Genomic DNA, 11,706 nt, shown 5'->3' with positions numbered 1-11,706 from the left:
TAGTAGTACGCCGGCCAGAAGAGTTGTATTCTGTGAGGAGGCGAGGGTGGCGGTGGTGGAGAGAGGATCGATCGGGCGGAGGATCATCGTCGCGATGCGAGGATGAGGTTGATCGACCGGCAGAAAAGGAACCGAACCGGCAGCCTCTATTGAGATCGACGATACGTGGCAACCGTAGAAAGAACGAGGACCGAGACGATCAATCTCCTCGTCAATGCACGTCGTTCGCGAACGCGCCATCATACGTAGAGTAGAAACGTCCGCGCGCATCCCAGGACACGTCGTTATCGTGTCCGCGATTTGGCGTAAAAGATCGCGAAGGCGCAAAGAGATTGGAAATATATCGTCGACGTCGTCGTCGTCGTCGGCCATAGCCGGATGCTGGAGCACGAAGTCGGGAACGAAGCGAAGATCGAATCGCCCAAAGAAGGGCGATCGTCGAGGTTCCGACGCACGAAGCATCACACCTTCATCATCCGACTGTTACCCTAACTGAAAGCTCGGATAGACTGGACGGACGTCCTGCTGCGATTGGACGGGAAAACGCTCGTTGATCGAATCACCCGTGTGGACAATCGGGCTGATATGAGCGTGAAGACGCACGAGGGTGACGAGAGACTGGGGAACGGTCGCAAGGCGTGACAAAGCGACTACGGAAATTTCGAGATCCGGATTACACAGGATTCTCTTCGGAAATTGGAAAACTATCATTGCCGAGGAAATTGGGAAACAAGGACACGGATAGATCGCTGAATCACTAGGTCGAGAAAGAGAAAGACGCGTGGATTATTACACAAAACGATTGCGAAAGCGAGAGAATCGGGCGATCGTAGAAGAGAGAACGACGAACACCGACGGAATATCGACGAAACGCTGACGAGACGATAACACTGACTCGAGACGATTTATCGCGCCTACGAGGAGGAGGACGAGGTACGGCTACACGCCGAGGTTTCCCGTAGAATGTCACGGGACCTTTACTCGAGCAGTGGCGTGATCGGTCCAGGTGGTGGCACACGTTCGCCACGCAGCGGTCGTCGCGTGGGCGAACTGCCAACCGTTGATCGCAGTCCATCGCGAAGTTATGCCAGCGGTCGTGGAAGTCCGCTCGGTGGTCGTAAACGGGGAACTCGCAGTGGCAACAATTCGCCGGAGCACTTAGGCTACGGCGGAGGCTACCATCACCATCAGCTGGGCAGCCCGTACTACTCCCGCGACGAGGACCTCGGCAGTCCCGTGATGCTCGAGGAGAGGGGTAGGAGTATGTCGACCGGGGGCGGTGGGGGCGGACATCACCGATCCAGAAGCGCCTCGAGACCCGCCATGTCCAGCTCGGCGGGCATGGTAGCGCGTTACACCAGCCTCGATCGTGCCTCCGCTGGCGTTCTCGACCATGATCGGGAATTCGTGCCGATACGCGAGCCGAGCCGCGAACGTAGCCGCGATCGCGGACTCTACCTGGAAGACGAGTTATACGGCTCCAGGTCAGCGCGTCAGAGCCCGAATCCGCACATGCTGCGCGACGGCGGTGGCTACATCGGCGAGCTCCAGCATCAGAACAACGATCTGCAACGCGAGCTCGGTAACCTGAAGAAGGAGCTCGAATTGACGAACCAGAAATTGGGCAGCTCGATGCACAGTATCAAGACCTTTTGGAGTCCGGAACTGAAAAAGGAACGGGCGTTGCGCAAGGAGGAAAGCACCAAGTACAGCCTCATCAACGAACAACTTAAGCTGCTCAATTCGGAGAATCAGGTCAGTCGAGAATTCTCTTTTGCGGACCGGTCGATTCGCGATGTTCGGTTTAGCCTTGTGAGCGCGTGTGCCGCGTCTCCGTGTGCGCGTGTGGTCGCGTCAGCATAGGATTCGATTATCGAATTCCGTTGGTCCCGCACGAATACTGTACGGGATGCTTATAATAGCCTCACTCTTGTTTTACGATTAAAACATGAAGAGATGTTCTTAGAAAGCTACGGAAATGCGCGGAACATCCTGGCCGAGATCGTCGCGACTGTCACGTCATGCGCGTCCTTGCGCGAAGGCCGGTCTCTCGAAATCAGGTCGCGGGACGCGACCTGGCGTGCCCGACGTTAACCCTTTTCTATGATCACGAGATTGCGTAGTTTGCAGAATATTTTAGTACATGTGTTTGACCTAATTATCTTTAGTCTGTTTGTGGTTAAGAAGATTATCATATATAAGCAGGCATTTGCGTAGTGTACGTTGAAAATGGGTTAGTCCTTTAAACGGGAATCTTTAGTGCCTCAAAATAAACGAACCGAGAAGATATATATTACGTAATACAAGGTGTTTCTGGATCCATATTTTTCGAGAATAAGGCTCCTGTGTATTTTTAATTTTAATCAGAAATTTAGTTTATTTTTTAGAAAAAAGAAATGCAATATTTTTAGAAAACAATTCGTTATCAGGATAGTTAAATTATGAATGACATTCACTTTAAAGGGAAGATAGAAAAAATTTAAAAAGATTATATAAAATGCATTCATACAACGTCAGCTGGAAATGGGTCAACTCATAATGAAAAACTTTTGACGTAATAGAGGCTTTTTTATGAGAGCAACAAATTACTATTTTTGCAGAAACGTATTGCCTATCATATTCATATTTTACGAATATAATAATTAAACATATTTCGCTCACAACTAAGACAGAGATTAAGATTCTCTCTCACTTTCGTGACGCCACTAAGAATTCGTCACTGAGTTTTTCGATTATTCAGCTCCTTTAGGCGAATTAGTCAAACTAAAATAACGGCAATTCATTCTGCAGTAACGACACTGTTGCGGAATCTTATTATCGATTGGCTAAAAATGCAACACAAAGGGGGAGCCACCTTTATGCCGATTTCATGAGCATCGTGTACTCCGAAGCTTTCGCAGTAATTGGTCTATTATCACAATACACGTATTCGCGAGATGTATCAATTAACGTTATCATAGTGCAGAGTGCAGCGTGTCATTGTTGCGCAAATATCGTGTAAATCATTCATAATCGGCACATGCAGCACGGCAACAAGTTTCACTCATGCCGTAATTTGTGATTGCGTTCATTGTTTTGCAATATTTTACAATGAATCATTCGATACGTCGATTAATTAATTAAACGGACTCGTGCCACTCGTGCGAGCTCTGCCAAGTTTCTCGATACACTCGTAATATTTATGATGATACTTCAGAATTCTGATTCATGCAAAAAAATATTTTGCTGCTCCAGCTAGAATTATAACTATTCTTTTTGTAGAAAATTATGATATTTTGTAGAAAATTATGTATCACATACGCATTTTATATAGCAAATCTAAATTTTATCTCTGTCATCTATATGATTAGATGCAATACATATCCAATATCGTAGTATTTGCTAGAAATTTATCTATTTTAGTTATTCTTCGTACTTAGATAATTTTCGCTATAATTGCAAGCTCACTAACTTTTTTGAATGTTCGCGATTGTTTCTCTGTGCAATTTTTTAAATATTATAGGTCTGTTTTTTGTGGCTAAACTAGTATACACTTTTGGAACTTAAAATGAGATAGATATATATTCGAAGAAAGCGAGAAAGAGAGTTCTAGCGCAGTGTCTAGTGTAGAAATAAAAAACGGACCTTTTATTATACTTTTATATAAAATGCAAACTTTTATAAAAAACACAAATTTTATACTTAATTGAAAATAACTAATGCATTGATGTGTATTTAGATTATAAAGATACTTGTACACGTATTGCTGGAATTTGAGTAATTTATACGTAACGAGTAATCATATACAGAAGTCATGGATAATATTTTATCACCGCGAAAACTTTTAATAACACACACACATCCACACTGTATTAATTAAATCATCATTTTATTTAGTTGCCATCTGTTTTGTGGTTTAGCGACCACAGAGCAGGTTTGTAAATCCGATGAAGCCATCGCATCATAGAAAAAAAATATATGTCGAACTTGTTATAAATGCACGTCACATAAGAACGATATGTTACGGATTGCAATAGCTTCATTCGCATTTTCCATGAAATCTACTAAAATTTGTACGCTTTGCGCGTATCATGTGCGCGCGTGAATACGTTCGTTTTTGCAGAACGTATGTGCATACATGTGTATCGTGTTCACGACGGCGTCGAATAAGTCATTGCCCCCGCGAGCGGAAGAATCTCAAAGAGCTAGATGTTTCTCTGGCCGACTGCCCACATTCGTACCTACCTCTGTCCCCGTTTACCCTTGTCTAAGTAAATGAGTTTTCCTGCAACATATGTACGTATACGTATATACGAGCTTACATCAATCTCATGTAAGCCCATTGTTCCCGACGTGCTTGTCTCGTGCAAAATTCGCAATCATGGACGAACCGGGTTCACTATAAATTACGCCGACGACGTTTTTACCCTGACAATGATTTGCATTACACGCATCACTTGATAGTAACATATTTTCCTGGATACAAAATTAAGGAAATAAATTTACCAGTAAATATCAGGAACGACGCTATAAGTCAGGCATAGTGTATGTGCATGGAATTACAATTTTAATATTTAAAACTTGAGCTACAAAAATAAAATCCTAAATGTTTTGGTTCATATAGAACCGTCCTCAGTAGGTAAAAAGAACTTACATGAAGTGCGAATACATGAAGTCTCGCATAAAAATTCTTTTTACAATCTTGTAAAAAGTTATTTTTTAAAGTTCTACCTCGAATAAAGTTCTACAAATAAATTTACATTATATTTATCACATAAAATACAAAGGAAATGTTCTTTCTTTTATAAAGATAATTATGACACACTAAATTACAAAAACATAATTTATAAATGCAGCCATATTATTTGTTCTGTTTTGAATATACTTATATCCACATTTTTTTTTACATTAGTTCTCAAATGCTTTCATTCATCAGACTTGAACTTTACAATTTCGCGCAATTAAAAAGAGCTTTTAGTTAAACGCAAAATCTGATGATGAAATGTTCTCAGTAATTAAGTGATTAAGGATGTATGGGTGGCACTTTACAACCGTGTTAATATTTGTACTTTAAATAAACTATATACATATATATATATAAAAGTTTTGTTCGCAATTTCGTTTTTATTGAACAATACATTTTTATAGTTCACTTATTTTATTTGTTATTAGTTTTATTGTTATATTAAAATTGTTAAACTAAAATTTCAGAAACAATAAAAAAATTAAAATTTTTTATAAGTATTTTAAATATTTAAAATAACTTATACAAAGTTTCATTGCGACTTATTGATTAGTTACAAAGATATAGAATAAATAAATATTTGTGTCAAATACAATACATTTCACATATCGCAAATGGTTCACTCATATTTTTATATTCATTTAATATAAGATGAATATGTTAGAAAACAATACAGATATTGTGCAAAAAAATTGATCACAAAAAGATAATGCTGACACAGTTTGTAGAGAAACTGTAAGTATATTTCTTTCAGTATAATTAACATTTATTATATGTTAAAATAACATATTTCATTCATTTGTCTTAGAATTTATGTTTTAAAGCACATTATTTTTATGTTTCTTGTTCACTCATAAATTGTATCATTTTAACACTAAGAAACGTTAAATATCAATTTAAGACAAAATATTTAAATTATATAATCACATAATGTTAAATTAACACTCAAAATGTTAAAAAATTCAACACACACAGTTAACAAGAACGTGAGTGAATCGTTTCCAACATAAATTCCAACACAATATTTTTTAACCGCGTGCCTACATGATTTAGTTACTTCGATATATTCTCGTTGAATCTCTTCAGTTTGTCTTTAAATTAATTTTCCGGAACCTGCTGAACAAGCTAATATCATTATATCGCTTTGTAAGAAAAAAGAAAAGACATGCGCGAATGACAGAGAGAAACGTCGAAAGAAATAATTCTCTTTCGTTTCTCTCGACGCCAAGAGAGTAAGTGGAGTCTTCGATCGATTCGTACACAGCCTCTAGCGAGCTTTTCCTGCACTTTTCTTTTCTTCCATTAGCATCGAGAACCTGAGAATGAAACGCGCAAAAAACGCATTAAACTGTCGACAGAGACGAAAAAAAAAACGTGTTAATCGCAAGTGCGAAATTAATTCTCTTTCTCATGAGTGGTTCAAAATTGGTTCGTGATAAGCATGTGATTTACAAAAAATGTCATTTGATTTTTTTACGATCTTATAATATTCCTCCGACGCAAGATGTGAAAATTACATTCTGCGCGAATTCCCGCAGCATGGCGTCTATGAACTGCACGTAATACGTGCACGAAACATGTTAAGAATGTGGGCAGTATCAGAACTTCAATAATTGAGTGATATTTTACATGATATTTTTCCATATTTGGAGCACTGATTAAGATTACGTCATATGCATTATAAACATATTTTTTACAAATTTAAGAATATTATTAAAACAATCTCTTAGTATATATATTTTATTAAATCTACCAATATAAAGAATGTAAAAAATATGATCAATTAGCTACTAAAAATTATGTCAAGAAAATATTATTTTCTTATACTATTGCCTACAAATATTACAAAATAATTTTAATTTTAGTATCTTTTTCGCTGAAATTAATAATTTTTTATAATTCAAAACAGTTAATGATTCGCATGTTGAGCACTGCATTCAATATTTTGTCAAAATTAGGACATTGTAATAAATGCAAGATTATTTCTTATTTTGGATTATAAGATAAAAGTTCTATCTTTATTAAAATCTGTTGCAACGTCTAAATTAAAACAAAACCAAATTTGACTTCTGCTAACATAAATTATTCATCTTGTGTTACAAAATAGAGAGATGTTCTTAATGTTAAAACAATGACATCCTATCTTATTTGCAAGCTATTACTATCTCTGAAAATTTGATCTTTAATCCTAGATTTTCCATATTTATTATACATAATTTTCTGTTCAGAAATGTTTTACAATATTTTATCTCAAAGCATGTAATCATTACACTGAAAATTTATATATTGATTTATTTAATAATTCGCTTGAATAATACTTGGAAGAGTCAAAATTGCAGATATTTACACAAAAATATCTATGTATATATATTCAATAAATTTTATTTCCAACATATCTTTATACTAATTAAATAAATATTCCAATTATCTTTTCAACGTTATATCTGACAATAATTAAAATTAATAAAGATAAAAAGGACAGAATAATAAATCTATACAAAGAAATTGCTAATTTATTTATGAATAATGATTCTTCTTTGTTCGCTTCGTTCAAATGAAAGTGACAAAAATTAAGTCATGAATTGAATGACTAATAAGGAATGGGCTATATGATTTTAAAGTTGCTTTTTTGTGAGTCTTATGTACATATACATATAAACGCCTTTGCCATGGGATGTGAATCCGTTCATATCTAATAATAAGTGCCGACAATACTGTCCCTCATCTTATGAATGTTCACACGCCACTGTAATTTATCTAAAGTTGCAGCTGCTATCCGAGGTTGTGGCTACATGAAGACGGTCGACTTTAGAAAGCATTATTGTGCTATCACCGATAGAAAAAAATGCATAACGTAGCGTTTGTATCTGGCGTTATTAATTATTCTTCTATTGTTTATATCCTGCGCCGTAATAACGTACAGTTATTATGGTTCTGGAAACAATGAAGATGTTTAATTTGGACTTGCTAAATATTTAAACAGTACGACGATAAAATTGTACAATCGAGGTAAAGAAAACTTATATTTTCATGAATATTTTACGTCCATTTTACATAACCTATTTTAACAATTCTCATTTAGATGCTTCAGCAAACAAGTAACAACTGATAATTAATATTACTTCCAAAGAATAACTTTTATATAATGTAAATTGCGAAGAGAAAAGGTTATTGTTTTCTCATCTGATCTAAAAATGCGATCATTAATTTTGGCCCGAATACGGAATCCCACGTGTTGCATCTTTTCCAGATTGAGAAATAAGACTCTCATTTCGTTTAATTGCCGCCAGGCCATCGAGTGACCCGTTTTATTTTCGCATCCGATGAATCTTGTCGAATCACATGAACTCGACGTTTTCATCTTGTTTCACATCTGTGCTTTCAAACGAGTCGGGATTCTCCTTGTCTGGTTACTACGTGTGTCTACTCCCTTTTCCCCTCCTTTCAGTATTCCACTTTCCTATCAAGCTCGTCTGCTGACGTCTCATTATAATATAAGGGACGAGAGTATACATTAAAGGCTCGAGGGAGCTCTTTCGAAGTCCATCCAAGGAAGATTTTTCTAAATTTTCACGGCTTGCATTCTTACAGATATTTCAGTTCAACATAATTTTTGATACGAATATCATGTTAACAATAAAAATAACGATACAAACCACAACATATAAGCAAAACTAGAAAACATAGCAAAACTATTAAAAGTTTGTACTGTTTTGTACTTCCAACGTAAAAATATACAGTAAGAAAAAGAACGAAATATTTTTCCGGAGCAGAAAACAAAATTATTTAAATGTAACAAAGTTTTCCAGTAAGTTAAAGTACGACGTAAATATAATATGTTTTTTATATTCTAATGATCGCCCTATGTTCTAAAAATACAGAGTTAATCGCGATAATTTGTTTCTTCTCTTATTTCTTCTGTTAAATTACATTCTTGTATTTACACTCGCTGTACGTATTGATCGAGCCACTGTTTATTCTGACGCCGTCGATGAATGATTAATAAATGGCGAGATGTCGAAGGACGTCGATCAGCGACGGAGAATATCCTTGTGACATTATGGAAATATTTCTTCGCGCGCGCGCACGATGAAGACGAGTGGCAGATTTAGTCACTGAACGCGGAACAATACGATCGAGCCATACTTATGCCACATATGGCATAGGATCTCGTAATCTGTCTCGTTATATTTAGGCCGATCGATAGAGACGAATATATTGTAGCTTTTATACCACAATCGCGCGTGCGAGCGCAATACGAAAATGTCAACTTTCAATTGGCAGTATCCAAAGTAATAGCTGCAGTAAATCCGAACGGATTATTTTAAAACTCGAGTAAAGAAATATAAATTTAGAGATAGAAATTTGAGTAAAACTTGGATACACGTAGAAAGCGATGTCGGATTGTATAATCACTTTATCGTATTTCAGGTCGTATTTTTGTATCGATTTCGGCAGAGATGTTTTTAAAATTTCTTCGCAACACGCAATTTAAGTCATATATTTTATATTTACACATACACACACAAATGTGTGACACTGTCGTAATGCAAATTAAGTTTATTTTTAAGGAAATAATTACGAAAACGCTATGTCAAATGTTATCGACTCGAAGCAATTTTAACGCAAGCTGTATGTATAATATTATATACTGTAATAGTCTATTTTATTCATGCAGTATAATATATTCATCTAACCAGCAAACAATGTGTAAATGTCACAATAATGTGAAAAGCAGGATTTCATGATATTAAATTATTTTGACACTTTCTTTATTCATATAATAGAGAAGCTATAATAATATGTGATGTAAAGGCATATTACATAGGATAATAATACAGCATAAATTATATTGTCCCATACTTTGCTTTTCTGCTCCGTCTCTATTTAATAAGAAAATGATTTCCAATATGCTAGTAGGCGACGTTTGCGCATATTAAGGTGTCAACGTGTATTGGTATTCATTATAATTTATTATGTAAGTTTGGCCTTTTACATATTATCCCTATAGCTTTCTTTTGAAAAATTCTGTATAATCATTTAAAAAGATTACGATTCCATCTATTATAAGAGAATATATTCGTCAAAATCCGCGAAAAGATTTTCCAGACGTAAATTATAGTCTATTATGCAACAACCTTGAGGCATGGAAAACACAATAACTAAGTCCAGCCTCGAACACAATCGATATCGAACGGATTTATAAAAAAAACTTTGCTGACTTCGCTGCGCGACAACAGGTTAAGCTTTAGATAAACGTAAATGTCGAAATAGTATATATATTACATAAATTATATATAAAAAGTTTAAATGGTTATCGCGGTTAATGAACCTTGTCTAGAATATATGCTAAAGAACTTAGCATCCATTTTTAGAATACTAACGGTTTTTTTAATAGAGATCATATATTATAATGTTTTTTTTTTCTATAATAATATTTTTTTTGTTGTGAAACAATTTAGTAAGAACTACTAAAAACATTTGTTTTCAAAATTTTAATTTACACCCAGTTAAATATAAAACCTAAATTATTTTACGGATTTGTAATTACTAAATAATTGTTCCATTTATTTGTTGTAGAAGTTCTTTTAAATTATTTTTGATAATTATCGTATCAAATAAGATAAGTGATACACTATTAGATGTCAAAAGAGCAACGATTATCCTTTAAATAAATATTTTGAACTTTTACGTGTATCAAGGAGTCACAATGTAAATCAATCCATTTGTGTGATTAGTTTCAATGTAAACAACATTTATATTAACGTATGCAATTGAATAATAATTGAATTAACTGTAATAATTAATAAACTGAATTTGAATGAATAATAAACTGAATTTGAGTCAATATATTTTCTTGAGTTAGATTGTTTAATTTCATTGTTTTAGTTAAATTAACAGCATATTAAATAGGAGCAATGGCTATAGAAATGATAAAAAAATAACTCAAATTGAATACAATTTGACATTATAAATTTAATAGTATAAAAGGTACTGTTAGTAAGTGAAACTTTGTAAAAATCCCCTTCTACAAATAAATCCCTTTGTTGAAGTTATTAATCCTTGCTTTGACAGAGAATATAGTATACTACAGTTTTCACACAGTCTTATAACTGTTGTGGCCGGAATCGCCGTCAGTTTTGCGGCGGGTGCCATTAATACCTGAAGAAGAAGTTATAACTGTTGTCGTCTAACAAAACAATTCTTTTTCTTTAAATAGAAAAATAATTCATGATATTTAAGTTTATTATATTTTTTATCTCAAAAATATTAAGTGTGTATGTTACAATAAATTTTGACGAATTTGGTAAGCTATGTACATAGTTTTAAACAATGTTACAAAAGCTTTTACAAGTTATATTTTTAGTGTTATAATATTGTCTCTCGTGAAAATAGTACCTTTTGAATAGTTAATTAAACTGTCAATTTATGGTATCCGTTTCGAAAAAGCTGAACATTTTTTCATGAATAAAAAATGGAATACGTCGATTCCGATAATTTAAGTTTTTATTTTGGGAAATTCCTGTTTCTGTATGCAATGCGCGCATGCTATCCGATTCAACAGTTAATAACATTCCAATTTTGTTACTATATTCAGTATCAAGGTTTAATGATGAAAAAATTTAAATATATATTCGTAGAATATAAAATTCTTATTTTCCCGAATAGTAAGGAATCTCTTAATATAAACTTACTATATCAATATTAATTGATATTATAACGGAATTCACATTATATAATAAATTCTCTTACACGTTTAAAAGTATATTCTTATATTCTTAATACTTTCATGATAATAAAACAAAATGAAAATATGCAAAGAATGATTTTACTCAGCTATTCCTTGATTTTAAGCTAAAAAGTGTGAACTAAACTCAATCCTTTACGTTTATTCGTAACTTTTGCACGTTATATCTCAATTAGATCCACTGTGTTATGAAAATAAATCAGAAATATTATTGGAGTGTTGAGAAATTCATTTC

The 11,706-nt window shown here is 34.5% G+C and overlaps 1 protein-coding gene across 1 annotated transcript in view; it reads left to right on the top strand.

Annotated features, from left to right (window-relative positions):
• Positions 1-550: 550 nt before the first annotated feature.
• brp (ELKS/RAB6-interacting/CAST family member bruchpilot) overlaps positions 551-11,706 on the top strand; it is a 66,934-nt gene continuing 55,778 nt past the window's right edge. The window contains 1 exon segment of the mRNA XM_018451880.1: positions 551-1,755. Coding sequence (XP_018307382.1) covers positions 964-1,755 — 792 coding nt within the window. The 5' untranslated portion in view covers positions 551-963.

The sequence above is a fragment of the Mycetomoellerius zeteki genome, unplaced genomic scaffold (assembly GCF_001594055.1).
Source record: "Mycetomoellerius zeteki isolate Tzet28-1 unplaced genomic scaffold, Tzet1.0 scaffold324, whole genome shotgun sequence".
Lineage (NCBI taxonomy): Eukaryota > Metazoa > Arthropoda > Insecta > Hymenoptera > Formicidae > Mycetomoellerius > Mycetomoellerius zeteki.
This window is presented reverse-complemented; position numbering and strand designations above follow the sequence as displayed.